At 35.1% G+C, this 17,302-nt stretch overlaps 2 protein-coding genes and 1 long non-coding RNA gene across 4 annotated transcripts; 2 read left to right on the top strand and 1 right to left on the bottom strand.

The window, feature by feature from the left end:
• Nucleotides 1–965: 965 nt before the first annotated feature.
• LOC132279164 (uncharacterized) lies at nt 966–11,115 on the bottom strand. Of its 2 annotated transcripts, none has more exons than XR_009471225.1 (3): nt 10,583–11,115; nt 8,912–9,135; nt 966–1,466 (listed from the first exon to the last, which is right to left on the bottom strand). It is a non-coding gene; the product is annotated as an uncharacterized LOC132279164 (long non-coding RNA). The 2 variants fall into 2 exon arrangements; XR_009471226.1 differs by having other exon boundaries at nt 8,912–9,070.
• A 2,543-nt stretch (nt 11,116–13,658) lies between these two features.
• LOC132277633 (uncharacterized) lies at nt 13,659–14,690 on the top strand. Its single transcript, XM_059779472.1, has 2 exons — nt 13,659–14,036; nt 14,124–14,690. Exons 1-2 carry the CDS (start codon nt 13,659–13,661, stop codon nt 14,688–14,690), a joined length of 945 nt encoding a protein of 314 aa, XP_059635455.1.
• A 444-nt stretch (nt 14,691–15,134) lies between these two features.
• LOC132277632 (protein ALP1-like) lies at nt 15,135–16,394 on the top strand. The gene is made up of 2 exons (XM_059779471.1): nt 15,135–15,867; nt 15,949–16,394. Exons 1-2 carry the CDS (start codon nt 15,135–15,137, stop codon nt 16,392–16,394), a joined length of 1,179 nt encoding a protein of 392 aa, XP_059635454.1.
• Nucleotides 16,395–17,302: the final 908 nt, after the last annotated feature.

Here is a 17,302-nt window from a genome sequence, read left to right as displayed (position 1 = left end):
TTTATTCACATGGTAGCTTTCTTTAATACTACTTTTCGTCTCTTTCCTTTTCCTTGGTGACTTTCTTCATAGGAACACAGAATGCATCTTGTAGTTTTTTTTTTTTTTTTCAATCACATGGCCTCTTCCAGTATTCCTATTTACACATACATCATGTAGGTTTTTTTTTTCTTCTTTTTTTTAATCAATCACATGGCCTCTTCCGGTATTCCTCTTTACGCATACATCATGTATAACTATACACGCAAAACAGCAAAACAAAGGATTAAAACAAAACTTTTTTTTTTTTTTTTTTTCCACTCTTTTTTCACACTCTTTTTATCATTTTTTTTCCTTTCTTGTTTTTCCCTTCCTTTTTTTTTTTTCTCGTTTTTTTTTTCCGGTTTTTTTTTTTCCACTTTTTTTTCCTTTCACGCTGGAATTTCTTTCTTTCTTTTTTTTTTTTTTCAATCAACAACACAACTAAATGATGCATATTTTTACATGTTTGATAACTGTCATGAATCCCAAAAGGAAAAAAAGAATTGCATGTTCCCTACCCATTGTCACTTGAACAGGTTACAACTTTTGTCTCACTTCAATACCATGCCCTGTTCTTCTAAATTTACACATCATCTCTCAACTTCCTGCATCCTCATCGAACATCATGATCTCGATATGCGCGTTGAAAATTCTTCTGCAATGCTCATTTAAGAGTCTTCTATCCTGGCTCCAACTTTATAATCCTACACCACTTCTAAATTTGTATTTCGGGTGGTCTCAGCAAATTTAGCCTTCGATTTTGCTGATCGTGACGATCTTGACGTGGAAGAGGAAGACTTGGGGGAGGAATTACTTGACTTGGTCTTTTTCCGCTTCTGTTTCTTTGGAATATTGGGAAGATCTGTAGGTAGCATGTCTTTGGACGTCTCAAAAACTGGTTGTCGTTCCATTTGGTCGAAATCCTGAGATGACCATGTGGAGAGAGCATGACCGGGACCTCTTGTTTCGTTAACGTTACCAATAGATGTTGTCGCGAAATCAGGGTCTGTCCTGAATTCATTCATCCAACTGGGTGCACTACCAGAGTGGCCATCCCAGCCAATATGTGCTACCACAAATTTGAGTACGTCGTGGGCTGGTTCTGGTCGTTATTCGTACTGCCGCATTGTCTTGTTCGGTACCCTGATATGATACGTGGTTATCTTGGAGATCTTTTGGTGATCGTTGTTGGATCGGTATGATGGTTCATCTAGAGGGATGTTTACGGTTGTTGTCTTCTATGGTTGGGGGTTAGTTATCATATAAAATCTATCAGCCCAGTCAACCTTTTGATCTTCGGAGAAGAGAATGGTTTGTCCATACCTTTCAACATCACCAGGCCTCGTCTTATGTTTCATTTTCTCTTCCATAGGGAGCTTGTAGAGTTCTTCAATCTCATATTTCAGTTTCTCCACTAATGAAGAATCCACTCCCTGGTTCACCAGCTATAAACATATATAATCACTACTGTTAGTTTTTGTGCATTATTTTCTTTTTATTTGTAAACATATATCTACAAATATATAAATACAAACAAACAAATTGGAAAACAAAGCTTAATTATTGTATGGTTTTAATTTGGCCAAATCTATAACTTGTATTTCTTTTAGTTTCTTTCTTTCTCATCTTTTTGCCTGCAACAATGTCTTTGAAATATCCAACTAGCTAATTTGCCATTTAAAGTTATGCTATGTTTTGGACCGAATCCACGCCTTGAATTTGGAATTTGAGGAAATTTAGGACAAGTCTGAATTAAATTTCCTTCAATTCTCAATCTAAAACGTCAATTCATTACTCCCAAAGGCAACATTACAGAAAACAATGAACTGTGGACTGAATTCTATGCTTTCCAAGATCAACTTTCAAAGCACATCTAGGATTGGAAAGAATATGACGACTAAAATTTTGTGAAGGGGGGATGAAATTAAACCTGAAAAATGCTCCTCTCTTTGCACGTTGAGTGCAACTTCTCTAGTTGATAATCTTTGGCTTCTTCCATAACCAAATGTTCCATATTGATTAAAGGAATTGTGGGCCAGGAAGTTCATCCAAGAGAATTGAAGATTCTTGATCCAGTTGAACATAGTGGTTTGGTATGGCAAGCACGGGTTCTTTCACAAGCTCCTGAACACTAGGTGAACTCCTAGGGCTAGGGTCACTGGTTTTCGCAAGCTTCTAAACTAATATTTATTTAGTAGTTTTGACGCCTACTAAATTTTTCATGCAGAGATACCCAGGAAGTTTATGCGTCTGAGTTGAAACAACATGCTATAAAGATACTCGATTTCATACCTAAAGCTCTAAAGATTGAGGCTGGGGATATAAGAGAGTTGTTTGAAGAAGGAATGCAGTCAATGAGGATGAACTACTATCCACCATGTCCACATCCAGAGTTGGTTCTCGGCCTCACCCCACTCTGATTCTGTTGGCCTCACCATCCTCCTTCAAGTTAATGAAATGGAAGGTCTGCAGATAAAAATTGTGGGCATGCCACTTTCACTACTACTACCCAAAACCTTTATCACTTCTCCCTCATCATCAAGATGCCTTCAACTTGAACCACAATAGTCTTTACTAGAGCATTCATTGTTATGGGGTATGAACAAACCATAGCAGGTCCGGGCTGACTTGATCTTAATTGCACCCATCAAGAGGCAGCGCTACTATTAGGATTCTCTCTCTATTTTGCCAGCATATGGATACTGTAATATCTTTAATTATAGTGCAAACTATCCCACTAAATCAGGATGCAGATCAGTTAGCAGTCATGTCCTCAGCTCATGGTAGCATCAGGCATCAATTATGAGAAAGACAGCCATCAAATTAGGAGAAGTGCTCTCAGAGCTTCCCAAAACGCCACTACATTGAAGCAAATGTGAAAGTCACAGGCAGCTAGAGATAGAGATCCTGATATGTTTATTAGATATTGTTATTAATTAGAAAAATAAAGAAGTATAAATGATACTGTGCCTGCGCTAGAGTGCAAGAATTTACAAAGTAGCTAATACTTTACAGAAAATGTTGCCAGTTCATACTTCTAAACTTCCAAAAGTATCTTCAAGTAACACAAAATCCTTGCATTATAATGTTGGAAGAAGACATAAACCTTGCAACAAGTTGTCTCTGAACCTAGCATATTCATGAACACGCCCTTGGTGTACAAGATTACGCATTTGCCCCTAAATCTTCGACCATGAGCAAGAGGTAACCACCGTAACACTAACTTGTGAATTTTCTAACTAAAGTAGAAATTAAATCAAAAGTCAAGCTCGCTAACATAGACATCATTCATAGGTGAAGACTTTAGCCTCAGCAAGAGTAGCTATTACTAAAGACAATGTGACCGGTAGGGGGATTGGTGAGATTGTATTGACCGAACGGAAGAACCGAACAGACACTAATTTGATCAAGGAAATTTGCTAACCTAAGTTCTATTGACTTGACAACTCTAATATGAGTTTACAAAAATAAATGGACAACTTATTCTTTTTAATAATATTAACTTTTTCTTATTTATGAGTCAATAGAAAACCATTCTTAGCATAAAAATATACCATCACATTCTATGCCACTGTACAAGGCTGTCCTTGTGACCCTGTAATACCATATTTGCTGCTAGGGTATGTGGCATGTCATGACCTATTCCCATTCTACATAGCAAAATGATCCACGTTCTTCGAGACATCAACTACAAGTTTTAGTAAGAGAGCTGAGTTTTTTTTTTTTTTTTAACTGCATTATGAAGCCATTTTTTCAAGAATTACAAGCGTGCAATGCTAAATGTTAGGACATCTGCAAGCAGTGCGCAGATGTAATGGCTTACAGATTAGTATCATCCTTGCCTTAATCCCATATAAATGGGGTCAGCGACATGAATTCTCTTTTTCCATTCTTTTCTATTATAAGCCATCTCTCCTCTAATATTTAACTTTTTGAAATGATTTCATTCCATGTTAATTTTTGGCACCCGCTCTGCCTCCTACCCTCTATGCAATGGCTTACAGATGAGAGGAATAAAATGACACAAAGAAAAAATGTAGTCTTCCTCTTCTTACTGGTGCATCTATAGGTCTTCTATGCAATGGCTTACATGTGAGAGGAAATAAATGACACAAAGAAAGATCTTTAAGTTGAAGGGTACCACGGATTTTCAAGAAGTAAACACTGACATAAAGAGTGGATTATTTATATAAAACTCTTTCTAGTTGCTCACCAATTGAAATTCAGGCTTCCATATCTCCATCTCCAAAGGCTAACAACCTCAACTTTTAGCACATTTTATTCTGAGCCGCTAATCGAGTCTAGCATTATCAAACTTATAAAAATTTGGAAATTAAATCCCTCACTCCATTCAGCGAGCAGTTGCACAACCGGCCATGCATTCCAAAAATTGGCAAAAGCCAGATGTCTTAATTGGACCATACCATTAAGCCACATTAATCCTGTTGGGATATTTTAATAAAAATCCTTATTTATTGTGGTTTATTATATTTTATTAGTATGTTAATTCCTAAAACTATTTGACCATCAACGGTTACAACCCAAGCATAATATAAAAATTCCCAAAAAATCCTCCTCAAGTAGCCTCATTAAACATCAGTCAATTCATTGTTCAGACCCAAAATGCTAAAAGAATCATAGAGCACACATGAGTAACAAACACAAATTCCCCAAAAAGCACACTGAGAAATTAGCAAAATAATAAACACTTAACATTCAGACACAAAATCAATCACTCGTCTAGGTACATTTTAATCAAAATGAGTATCACAACAGCTAATGAGAAGCCCAATTACAGCTAAATCATAAAAGATAGAGCAATGAGAGATTAAAACCATAACAAAGCAAACCAAGAACGAACACACCCCAAGCAAAACCGTAAAGTTCTTCTCTTACAGATACAAACATACACATAGATGTGAGCGCGCGTGTGTCAGTGTGTATACGGACATAATGAGCATTCGACGACGGTAGGCTTGAGAGTGAATGGCAGGGAACGTTTGAAGCCCTATAGATATCTTCTCTTTAGAGGGAGAGAGAGTGAAAGCGTAAGAGAGAGATATGTAGTTACAAAGGAGCGAATGTGTGGGAAAACTGCATAAATGTGCAGAGTCCTACAATGTACACAAAATTAAATTCACAAAAGATTAATATACATATATATATACACACACACACACACATATACACTGACCCAAATGTATTAAATGACTATTATATCTATTGTAACTTAGGGTGTGATGATGTTGGAGTGCTAAAAGGGTCAGGCCTTAGTGCCCCCCACCCTACATTCCCAGGTTTGAATGCCCTCCCCTATCCCCCACTAATTACTAATTCTCTAACCATTACCAGGGCCCAGGACAAAATATATATATATTATAACTTTATTTTTAATATTAAATATTTGTTTCTTTATAAAAAAATAAAATTAAAAAAATTCAAGCTTTTTAAGTATTTAAATAAATATTGAGCAAGATCCAAATGTGTTATGACGAGAGGTCCTCGTGTTACTCGTATTTGAGCCAGATGAGAGGTAAGTATATTTGAAATTAAAAGAGAGGTAAGTATAATTATTACTAAATAAATAAATAAAAATATTCAACTGAATGCACTTTCAACACTGGTGTTGGGATCCGGTGCAAAAAAGAATCAACTAAAAAAAATTTAATGTTGTTAATTATTCTAAATTCCTAGCAGTATTTTTTAGTTGTCCGAGCGTTTTAACAACAAATAGATAAATACAGTCTCGAAGAGCGGAAAAAGATACATATTGAATGCACCACTTTCAGCATTGGTGTTGGATTTCGGTGTAGGACCTCAACAGCTCACAATTCACACATGTTTGATGGCTCATAGTTTACACATGCCTGAAAGTGCATGTATCGTGTGCCGTCTAATACGAACAACTTCAACCATCACAAGTGATGGTTTTGTTGGATAAAATTCATCAAAACTAAAAAAATCCAGCCATCATTTATTATCATACCCTTTTATTTTTCAGATATCTAAGTAGTAATTAGGAAGTTTAACCAAGAATATTTATGTGGGAGTTGCTTTTCTTAAATTATTATTAATGAAAGATTCCAAAATTATAAACATATGCTTGATAAATTGAGGATTGTTAATTTAAGGAAAATACATGACAAATCTAAAATATAAAAGAAGGAAGAAAATAGGCAAATCTAAAGTGTACTCACTTTATGTGAAGTTTAGTATATTCTGGAGTCTGGACGGTAAAAAACGTAAAAAAGTTTTAATTACATGTGACATATGAATAATAGTAATTATAAATGCAATATATTATTTTAAAGATGTGTCATTGCCTAGTGTACTAAGAAAATGTTTGGACTCTCAAATGTTAGAAGACACGTTCAAATTTTCAGAATATCACTTTTGTCTAAATAATAATATTAAATGTTAAGTCTATATTTGGTTCGGCTCTCTGTCGCACAACGATCATATTGCGGCATATATTCTTAAATAAAATTTCACTCCCATATCTGGTTAAATTTTAAGAATATCACTTTTGTATGTGTGTATAAAATTTTAAAATATATAAAAGGGAGGGAAAAAGAAAGGGGTGAAATTAATCTAGGGTTTACCTGGGAGGTAAAGTCAGCAGCGGCAAAAATAAACGAGGCAGTAATGCTTTTAGTGAGAAGAGGACGAGGCTCGAGCTTGCCCAAATACCATACAAGAAGTCCCATCTTTGAATACGACAACTATGATGATGAAGATGAATATGAAGGAGATAATGATATATAGAATGAGGGAGAGGTTTTGGAAACCCTAATCTTAGAGAGATGGTGAAGGCTGGTGCATTGTGCGGGAAATGGAGATTGTAGCCAAACAGGGGAATTGGCGATGGGATTTGAATCTCAGCTGGGATTGGATGATGATAGTTGTTGAAGAAGGAAGGAGCGTTTGGTACGTTTCTCATGTGAAAAAAGATTCCCATTATTTTTCTTTTCTGTGGTTTGCCCTATTTCCAGGAATGGATTGACTTGGAAACGGAAACAGCATCTATTGTGGTTTTGGCATTTGAGAGTTGGAGATGGTTTCAGGTTGGTGTCGGTGTCTATCTCTATCACTGGTGGGATTAGCATAATTCAAGAAATGAGGTTTATTTTAGGCCCGTGACTTTCTTAAAGATGCAAGCAGAGTCCCTTGGATAAAGCAGTGACTTTGGAGAACAACCAAACTCATATTGAGGAGGCTGCCAATTTGGATAAAGATTTTCCCTTTCAAGCTGGAAAACTTTCCTCGCTTGTTGGGTTTCTGTCTAAGGAGCTTGGTCTCCTCGGGCTTGCTCTTCTCTGTTATTTTCTGCAACCTTTCTTTTCAAGCATTTCTTGAATTATGCTAAGTTCTACAAAAAGCTCTTATTGTCAAGGAAAGTCGCCCAATGGCTTCATGGTGCTACAAACAAAATTTCTCTAGTATCAAAAAACCTAAGAGTTCTTGTTCCATCCTTACATCAACCTTCAAAGGACTGAGGTATTCCCACACTTCGAAAAGCAAAAAACTTCCATTGATCCTCATGTTGGGCTAATAGACGAGTGGGGAGTGATGTGCATGACTACAGGCTCCACCTACCTCAGGGTAATGAGTAATTAACAATTGCTTATATTATAAGTACTTATATTCAGCATGATAAATATCATCAAACAATCACAGTACAACCAAGAGTTCTTAGAGGTCCACCTGTTCAAGACTAAAGATATTTTGTACCTTTCCTGTCTCACATTTTGGTCATTTTTAATCAATATACGTATATTGAAGGCAAAGTCTTTTGAGGAGGCACTGTTCGGAGAGATGTTGACAACTTTAACAGATCTCCCCATTTGCACCATTGAAGTTCAAGTCCCCAAATGAGATTATGCCCTAAGGCCTCCTCCTTAGATTATCCATCTTGACGCTACTGCCCCTGATTCCTAAGAACAGTCACTTTATACAAAAAAATGTCAAAAGTTGAGTTCCCTATGTGGTATGCCCTTTCCAGCACCCTAGTTTAACAGGGACAACACTGGGTAACTTCAAATCTACTGCTCCTGATCCAGGTAGGTCGACAAGCATCTCAATCCCACACCCCAGTAGGGCTTTATTTATACATTCATAAGCAACAACTTACTTCAAGCTTAGTTCTTGAGAAGCCACAAAATGTGCATTGATCGAGTGGGACGTGCATAATTTTCTTACTGTTGCTGCTTTTAGACCTCAAAAAGAGGTTCTATGTGTCTAGCCATTGATGGTGGTTGCAGATGGATCTGTTTCTGGTGATCGATAGATGTGACCCAAGATCAAGAGGTCTACACATACCTATTGTTCAGTTTGCTGCACTTTAGGCCTTTAGATCTTCCCATTTTGGATTGGTGGTTGTGGTGTTTTTTTTTTTTATAAATCCAGTTGGACGCCCTTGTAATCCTATATTGGATATGTTTATCTAATGAAACCTCAGCTTGCCTATCAAATATTTATATATATAATATTGGTGATTTATAAGAACATACTCAATTATTACTCAAATAAAATGAGATATGGTGAAAGAAAATGGTGCCCCTCTAGCTTATGGGGGAAAGAAAAATGGTCCCACTCCCCCTCTTTCTAATAGATAGAAAACTTATCTCTGCCATTAAATTTGATTTTTGTTTTTTTCCTTTTTCAATCACCCATGTGAAGAATTAGGGTGTCTAATTTAGATTTGTGTGTACATATCCTGTACCCATACCCATGTCATGTCTACAAATGTACGAGAAGAAAATAGGAGAGTCCATGTAACAGAGCTTATATCGTTAAATATATTCTACAACGGTATTTTATAAATAATAAAAAAAATACAGCTCTTTTAAGTAGCAGCAAAAACGTATATAAAAAAAATATATGTGGTTACCTTGTAGAGCCGCATTGAAGAAGGAAATAGCATTGACAGTAGGTCCATAAGTAAGCTGCCCCACAATAAGTGTCCTCAAGGTAGTGACTACATCACGCTTTGGTCGGACTCTTCCCATGAAATTATACCACATGCTGTGCTGGCCCTAAAATAAGCATCCTGTATCCAGCCATACGCAATGTCCTTAGAAAGTCAAAGGAACCAAAAGATGGCATTGTAATCGTCTGACAAAGAGTTATATTATGATCAGTCAACAAGGATATATAATTAACAGAATTTACCTGTTCATTAAACCCATTAACTGCATAAAAAGAAGTTCAGAGAGTCATATGCCGAGTTTCTAAAGGAAGCCACTTTAGAAAGAATAATTTGTTACTTAAATCTTTCAAGTAGAATTGAGACATTAATCTTTTTAGATCAGCCATGAGGCATACAAAAATCAATCAAACAGCTCCAGCAACTGGCAGTAGCCCTTACCTATCCCAAATTTTAGGTCCATATATTTTTCAAATAGAATGTGTGTATGTGTTTCTTTTTTTTTTTTTTGAACGGCATGTGTGTATGTGTGTTAGACAGCCATATTTCTAAGAATACAAATTTGTATCAAGGACTGACTAATCCTTCTATTCATAATTTTCCTCCATTCGATGTAAGGATCAAACTGAACAAGTCAGATTTTTTGCAGCTTCAAGGCGGATTTAATAACCACAGTGACAGCTTTAAGGTTGTGCTGCCATTATGACATGTAGAACAAATAATAAATATCGTACATAACTTCCTTCGAACCATAATTCCTTATTCATAGTAGATACCCAGCATACGTAAGTTTAAAGTGAAAGCACAGGCTAAAACAGTAGAAACAAAATTCCTAGATTGTAGAGTCAAGAACCTCCAATATGCTCCTCAACCGAAAGTGATACTTGATATGTATATAAATGTGTTATTAGACACATACAAGTTCAAGTCTAAACATATGCAGGTAATGCGCCATGATGGGTAGGACATTGATTTACAGCCCCCAGGTGCAGGAGCAAAACTATTGTGCATCATAGATTGGTTCATTTTTTCAGTGATAAAAAGGGTGGACATTGATTTACCCACCCTCTTGAAACTTGAGTTTGTTGATAACGGGTGAAGTTGAACTTGACGATAGTTCGCCCCCTCATGGGCATCATAGGTACATTAGAAGCTAAGTAAGTGATCACCAGTATTATGTTATTCTTTCTCCAATTGTTACATTTTCTTTTTCCCACTGTTAGGAAGTCTTTACCAATAAATTGGGTTAGTAAGTCACTCCCAAAATACAAACTAACACAACAGGTTGAGAAATAACTCAAAACATCAATGGATCACTAATCTGTACTTTTCCCACTTGGCACATTCCTTCAATTAAATTCTGGTCCAGCCTTTTGCAACTCATGCTTATAAAACCGTCAATGGCATTAATAATTTTGCATACCCAACAAAAATTAACATCATTTTTTCTGCTAAAATTAATATCACTGACCAGACTAGCATCATGATCAAATCTATTCCACATCCATTCTACAATAGGTCACTTGTTAACCAAATTATCAATGTGACAAGCAGAATGTGTGTGTATATGTATAACATTTTAAAATATATAAAAGGGAGGGAAAAAGAAAAGGGTGAAATTAATCTAGGGTTTACCTGGGAGGTCAAGTCAGCAGCGGCGAAAATAAATGAGGCAGTGACGCTTTTAGTGAGCAGAGGACGAGACTCGAGCTTACCCAAATACCATACAAGAAGTCCCATCTTTGGATACGACGACGATGGTGATGCAGAAGATGAAAATGAAGGAGATGATATATAGAAGGATGAGAGAGAGGTTTTGGAAACCCTAATCTTAGAGAGATGGTGAAGACTGGTGCATTGTGCGGAAATGGAGATTGTAGCCAAACAGAGGAATTGGCCATGGAATTTGAATCTCTGGTGGGATTGGATGATGATAGTTGTTGAAGAAGGAAGGAGCGTTTGGTTACGTTTCTCATGTGAATAAAGATTCCCATTATTTCCTTCCGAAACACAAAAAAAAAAAAAAAAAAAAAAAGATTCCCATTATTTTTCTTTTCTGTGGTTTGCCATATTTCCAGGGATGGATTGATTTGGAAACGAAAGCAGCGTCTATTGTGGTTTTGGCATTTGAGAGTTGGGGGATTGTTTCAGTTTGGTGTCTCTCTCTATCACTGTGCGATTATGCTGATATATATATATATATAATTATATACTCGTGTATATATAAAATTCTGTCATTGTAATGTACTTAGGTGGGTCCACTTTCCAAAGTAGGATTTTCAATCCAATCGTTTCGAGATATATTTCTCGAAAACTGTTTTTTACAAAAACTTTTTTCTGAGGCCCTGTTTGGTATCTGTTTTATTTCATGTGTTTTTGTTGCAGGTCCGCTACAGTAGCCCAAAAGTGGCCCAAAGCATGTTTGGCTCGTTATGTTTTGTTTGGAACAGTTGTAAAACATTTTAATAAAAAAGGCCCAAAACTTGAAACACCATTTTGGTGTTTTAAGTTGTTTCAGCACTGTTTGGCCCACTTCATGCACTGTAGCGGAGGAAGTAATTCGGCCAAACTTATAACACTCTACAACAAGTATAAAGGCCACGCTTAAATATTTTAGGTCATTTTGCACCCCAATTTTCTCTCTCCTCCATTGATGTTCTCTGTGGCGATTCGACTATACAGTGCTTGCGTCTTGAAAACTTCAATCAATTCAAGCCTTTTTGCTTAAAACCACCACCGATCTAAAGCCCTTTACACTTTTCGTCAAAGAAGAAGCCAGGTTTGACCTATTTAGTTTAACTTTGTTCGATTAAGTTCAACATATTGGCTGTTTTTCTGTATTTTTGTTAGTTTTTTTTGTTGGAAATCCATAGATGGTGTGTAATATTCTTTGATTTTGGAGGGTTTTTTTTTTAAAAATTGATTTTTTCTGAAAACCGTAGTTTTTCTTTCAGTTTTACGAACATAAAACTCTTCTATATTGTTAGATTTGAGCTTATATTTGAAGGGAAACCAATATTTGTAGAAACCCTAAATTTTTCTTTCGATTTTTGGATTAATTACCACAACAGTGTTGTGTTAGAGCCTAATAAATATTTATAGAAATCCCAAATTTTTGACAAATGGTGATATATTCGTGTTAGTTTTCTCTGATTGGTTGTTAATATGTGCTCGTCATTTCATAAGCGTACAAGACCTCTGAATTTGTCTGGGTCATGGGCACTGTCAAGGAACTGTAATTATTGATATGGATTATTATTGTGTAAAAAAATCTAACTTTTGATGAATAATGCTTCTTAATTTTGCGGGGTAAAATTACGTATGTTGGATTGACAACAATACAATACAGGAGGGTTGAAGGAATTGATTAGTCTCCATTTGAGTTAATTTATATGGTTATGACCTTTCATTTAAGTTCTGTTAGCATCAGAGGCTCTTCAACTGTATTTAATTTTGGATTTATTAGTGTGAATTTGATTAATTTGGCTGCTTGATCAATATGACTTTTCATATATGATAATATATTTATATTAGCTCCCCCTTGTCAATTGTTGGTTTAAGCTTGATGAGTATGAAGATGTATGCACCTTTTTTTTGTGCAATTGGAACTTTTATAGTGATATATGTATCCTTGATCATTGATGTGCATATAAGAGTTGCACACCTTCTGTCAATTATTTTGGTGGTTTACTTGAGAGTGTTTATGCCCCTCATACCCAAACTTTTAGAGGGATGTTAATTCTTTTGGTGGACGCACCATATACTTTTATGGCATGGACCATTATGAGTTGTGATTCTTCTTGCATGTTGATGATGTTGTGTTTCTTCTTCTTCTTTTGTATCCCATTTTTAACGTGTTCAAAGGTCAGAACGGGAAAGGAAGATATGGTGCGAAGATGTGTGTGTTAATTAGATTAATGGTACTTGTCAAAAGTGTACTTCATTCTAGAATATTATGCATTATTTGTGTGTGAGTGTGTAGTGCATATATGAGTTATACTTGATGTTAATATGCATATATGAGTTATACACTTTCTGTGGCAGAATCCAATTGTTTTGGTGGTTCACATGAGAGTGTTTTATGCCCCTCTGCCCCTCTCACCCAAATTGTTAAAAGGATGTAATTCTTTTGGTGTTTTTCTTCTTGTTTCATCCCATTTTTAACCTTTTCAAAGGTCAGAGGTGCGATGATGTGGTGTGTTAATTAGATTAATCGTACTTGTCAAAATGTTCTTCATTTGTATAACAGTGTGCTTAAATATAGGGATGATTTTAAATCAATTTAGATGAGTGCAATATATGTGTAATGCACTTGGTGCACACTACCTTTAAAGTTGTTAATGTCCCCATGTTTATCAGAAAACTTTTGAGGATCTGCTATTTAACTTTCATTCCAATATGTTGTAGCAGCCTTTTCCCTCTTCCTTTCCCTTTTGATCTAGACAGCAATACTATGAAATACTATGTAGTTAAATAGAAGACTGTGTTGATCAACCAATGAATGTGAGGTTTCAATTTTCAGTTGAGTATTGAGGAGTTGTGAAGCTATAACTAGATTATATTTGGAAACTTCCACATAGGTTTATTAATTTGTAAATGTTTTGAGTTTTTCTAGTTGTGATAGAGTAACTTTAATACCATCAATAGTTTTTCCTAATTTAAAATTATTATTTTTTTGTTATTAATTATAGTGTTGTTATTAATATGTTAGATGGATATGAATGTTGAGAATGTGGAACAATGCGGTGATTCTCTCACAATTGAAGAAGTGGTTGAAGTTACGAACGATGGAAAATTGTTATGGGATGAGTCACTCATTGAAAAATTCGTGAATATTATGGTGGAAGAAGTTAAAGCTAATAATCGTAGTGGCACAACATTTAGTAAAAATGGTTGGAGTAATTTAGTCAAACAAATGAATGTTCAAACGGGGAGAAAATTTGGTTTAACCCAACTTCGGAATAAGTTTAATGGTTTGAGGAAAATTTATACTGAGTTTAAGAAATTATTATCGGAGACTGGCGTGGGATATAACAATGAGACGGGCATGGTTATAGTTGAGGAAGAGAGATGGGACAGGTTGTGCAAGGTTAGTAATTTAATTATTAGTCCTAAATAAATAATAAAATCTTGTATATTATTGGTTATGTGGTTAATATTATAACAAAATTTGTAGGTTGTTACGAATGCAAATAAGTATAAAAAGTATGGATGTAAGCATTTTGACAAGATGTCGACTATATTTGGGGACACATATGCAAAAGGGATACATGCCCACCCATCCACTACAGCACCACCCACAATCATTTTGCCCACTCCCAATGATGACGATGATGAGGAAGAGGGTTGTGAGGTCAGTCCCCCACCTTTACGTAAACGTAAGAAAGCCAAAAGAGATGCTTTATCTCCTGGTATAGCTGCACTCTTGTCAAACATGAATGAGAATTCTGAGAGGAGAGCTGAGAGAATGGAAGCTGCAATAGAGAAAGCAGCTAAAGCATCTTCTACTTCTACTCGTGTATCTTCATGTGAGAAAGGAGATGATGAAGCTCTCTCTCCCTCAAAAAATGATAGAGATTATGAAATGTTTGATGCCTCCATGCTCCTTTTACAAAAAATACCTGGAATTGAGATGGCCCAATTCGCTAAGGTATCGAAGTTATTACATGATTCTGAGAAGTGGCAGAAATTTTTTCTTTCGGCACCTGAGGATGTAAGAATTGGTTGGGCATTGAATGTTTGAGTTTTTCTTTATGGATGATTGTGTTTTGTGTCATCGTTTAACTTATTACTATCTCACATTTGGATGACTGTAATAACTTAAATACTTTTATTATCTCACATTTGGATGACTGTAATAACTTAAATATTTTTATTATCTCACATCTGGATGACTGTAATAACTTAAATACTTTTATTATCTCACATTTGGATTACTGTAATAACTTAAATATTTTTATTATCTCACATCTGGATTGTTGTAATAACTTAAATACTTTTTATTATCTCACATTTGGATGGCTATAATAACTTAAATAATTTTATTTCTTGGATGCCTGTTAGTACTCAAATACTTTAATACCATTATTTAAATGTTTGTTTTATTATTTAAATGTTTTGTTTATTATTTAATTGATTTGCTTATTAACTTAAATGTTTTGCTTGTATTAAATCTTTAAATAGGGTAATGGATATGTGGAACAATATAAGAAGAATAATTCAATTATATGACGATGAGGAGGACAATGAGAGTGTCTTAATATTTGCTGCTCTTTTAGAAGAGCAGAACTTCTATCAAAAGAGGCGTTGTAGGGATTCCATTTTACAAGGGGAAACATATGTTATGGAGATTCTAAACGGCCATAGAGAAAGATGTTATGAAAATTTTAGGATGTATCCTGAAGTTTTCAGAACATTGTGTAGTACCCTGAAAGGTATAGGGCTGAAGGATTCTAAATTTTTAACTGTTTATGAACAAGTGGCAATCTTTTTGCTCACTTTATCTCATAATCAAAGGAATCGTGTTGTAGCAGAGAGATTTCAACACTCCACTGAAACCATTTCTAGACACTTCCATGCTGTGTTGCATGCAGTATGTCAGTTGGGCACCCATATCATTGCCCCTCCTAATTTTTCTGTGATTCCGAATAAGATTAGAGAGTCTTCTAGGTTTTACCCTTACTTCAGGCATTGTGTGGGAGCTATAGATGGAACCCACATTCCTGCAACTCTGCCAGCAAGTACACAACTTCCATTTCGTGGTAGAAAGGGTTATACTACACAAAATGTAATGGCTGTATGTGACTTTGACATGAGGTTCACATATGTGCTAGCTGGGTGGGAAGGCTCAGCTAATGATTCGAGAATCCTAAATGAGTGTACTGAAAATGAGGCAATGAACTTTCCAGCTCCACCAGCAGGTAATATTATTTTACAAATTCACTTAATATATGGTTAGTTTATCATACTGTACATATCTTTATGTATTCTAAACATGGCAGGTAAGTATTATTTGGTGGACTCAGGGTATGCCAATAAGCCTGGTTATTTGGCCCCATTTCGAGGTCATACTTACCACTTTCAGGAATACCGTAGGACTAGACAACCTCGTGGTCGGGAGGAAGTGTTCAATCATAGGCATTCATCTTTGAGAAATATAATTGAGCGATGCTTTGGGTTATTGAAGATGAGATTCGCTATTTTGAGGGCAATGCCTCCTTATAAGTTTTCAACACAAGTATTGATTGTAATGGCTTGTTGCACATTACATAATTTCATCAAAAATCAGCATCAGCCTGATGACATATTTGATGGTAATGATCCTCCTCAAAGTGATGGTGAAGATGATGAGATTGTTGAGCATGTGCCTTCGGCTCAGCTTCGAGAAATGGATCAGTTGCGTAATACTATTGCTGATCAAATTTGGAATTCTCTTCAGCACTCTTGATCCTTCTGAAAGTGGTGGTATATTTTTTCTTTTATATGTAATATATTTGTTGCTATTGTGAGCTTGCAATATATATATGTAATATAAATCTTTTTTACAGATATATAATTCAACTTAAATGCTATTATTGCAGATATGAAGTGTGTTGATGCTCTCTTGAAGGCCACATGTGCTGTTATGAAGATGATGTGTCGTTGCCATTGCATCCACTTTATGAACTTCTTATCAATTTTTAGTGACAACTATGTATTATTAATGCTTTGTTCCAAACATTTTATGTACAACTTAAACTTGTTTAATTTGTTGGTTGAATATTTAAGGACTTGTAAATGTTATACATTCTATTTCAATTATGCTTTCAATTGAGTTTGTTTTTATTTTAATGTTGTGTTGGACTATACAGGTATTAGGATAATAAAATTGAATTAGGTTATTGCAAAGAACTTGTAAATAGGTTATTGCAAATTTTTTTTACAAATATTGACTCTCATGTAGTATTGTAAAATGTGACTAGAGATTATTTATTTTAAATGTTGAGTTGGACTATACAGGTATAATCATAATAAAATTGAAGCAGGTTATTGTAAAGAACTTGTAAATAGGTTATTGCAAATTTTTTTACAAACGTTGATTCTCATGTAGTATAGTAAAATGTGACTAGAGATTATTTATTTTTAATATTGAGTTGGACTATACATGTATAATGATAATAAAATTGAAGTAGGTTATTACAAATAACTTGTAAATAGGTTATTACAAAAATTAATATATATATAATTTGGTGGGGGTTTACATTTTTTTACAAAAGAGAAGGCAAGAATCTGTATTTTGGAGTTAAATTTCTACCAATGCAGACTTATAAGAGTCGAAAATTATTATCAGCGCTGTGTAGTATTTTTTTTTTCTTC

The sequence above is a fragment of the Cornus florida genome, unplaced genomic scaffold (assembly GCF_030987335.1).
Source record: "Cornus florida cultivar Cherokee Brave unplaced genomic scaffold, ASM3098733v1 CherokeeBrave_3.0.0_Hap2_Chr10, whole genome shotgun sequence".
Classification (NCBI taxonomy): domain Eukaryota; kingdom Viridiplantae; phylum Streptophyta; class Magnoliopsida; order Cornales; family Cornaceae; genus Cornus; species Cornus florida.
Note: the sequence above shows the minus strand (reverse complement) of the source record. Positions and strands in the feature narration are given on the sequence as shown.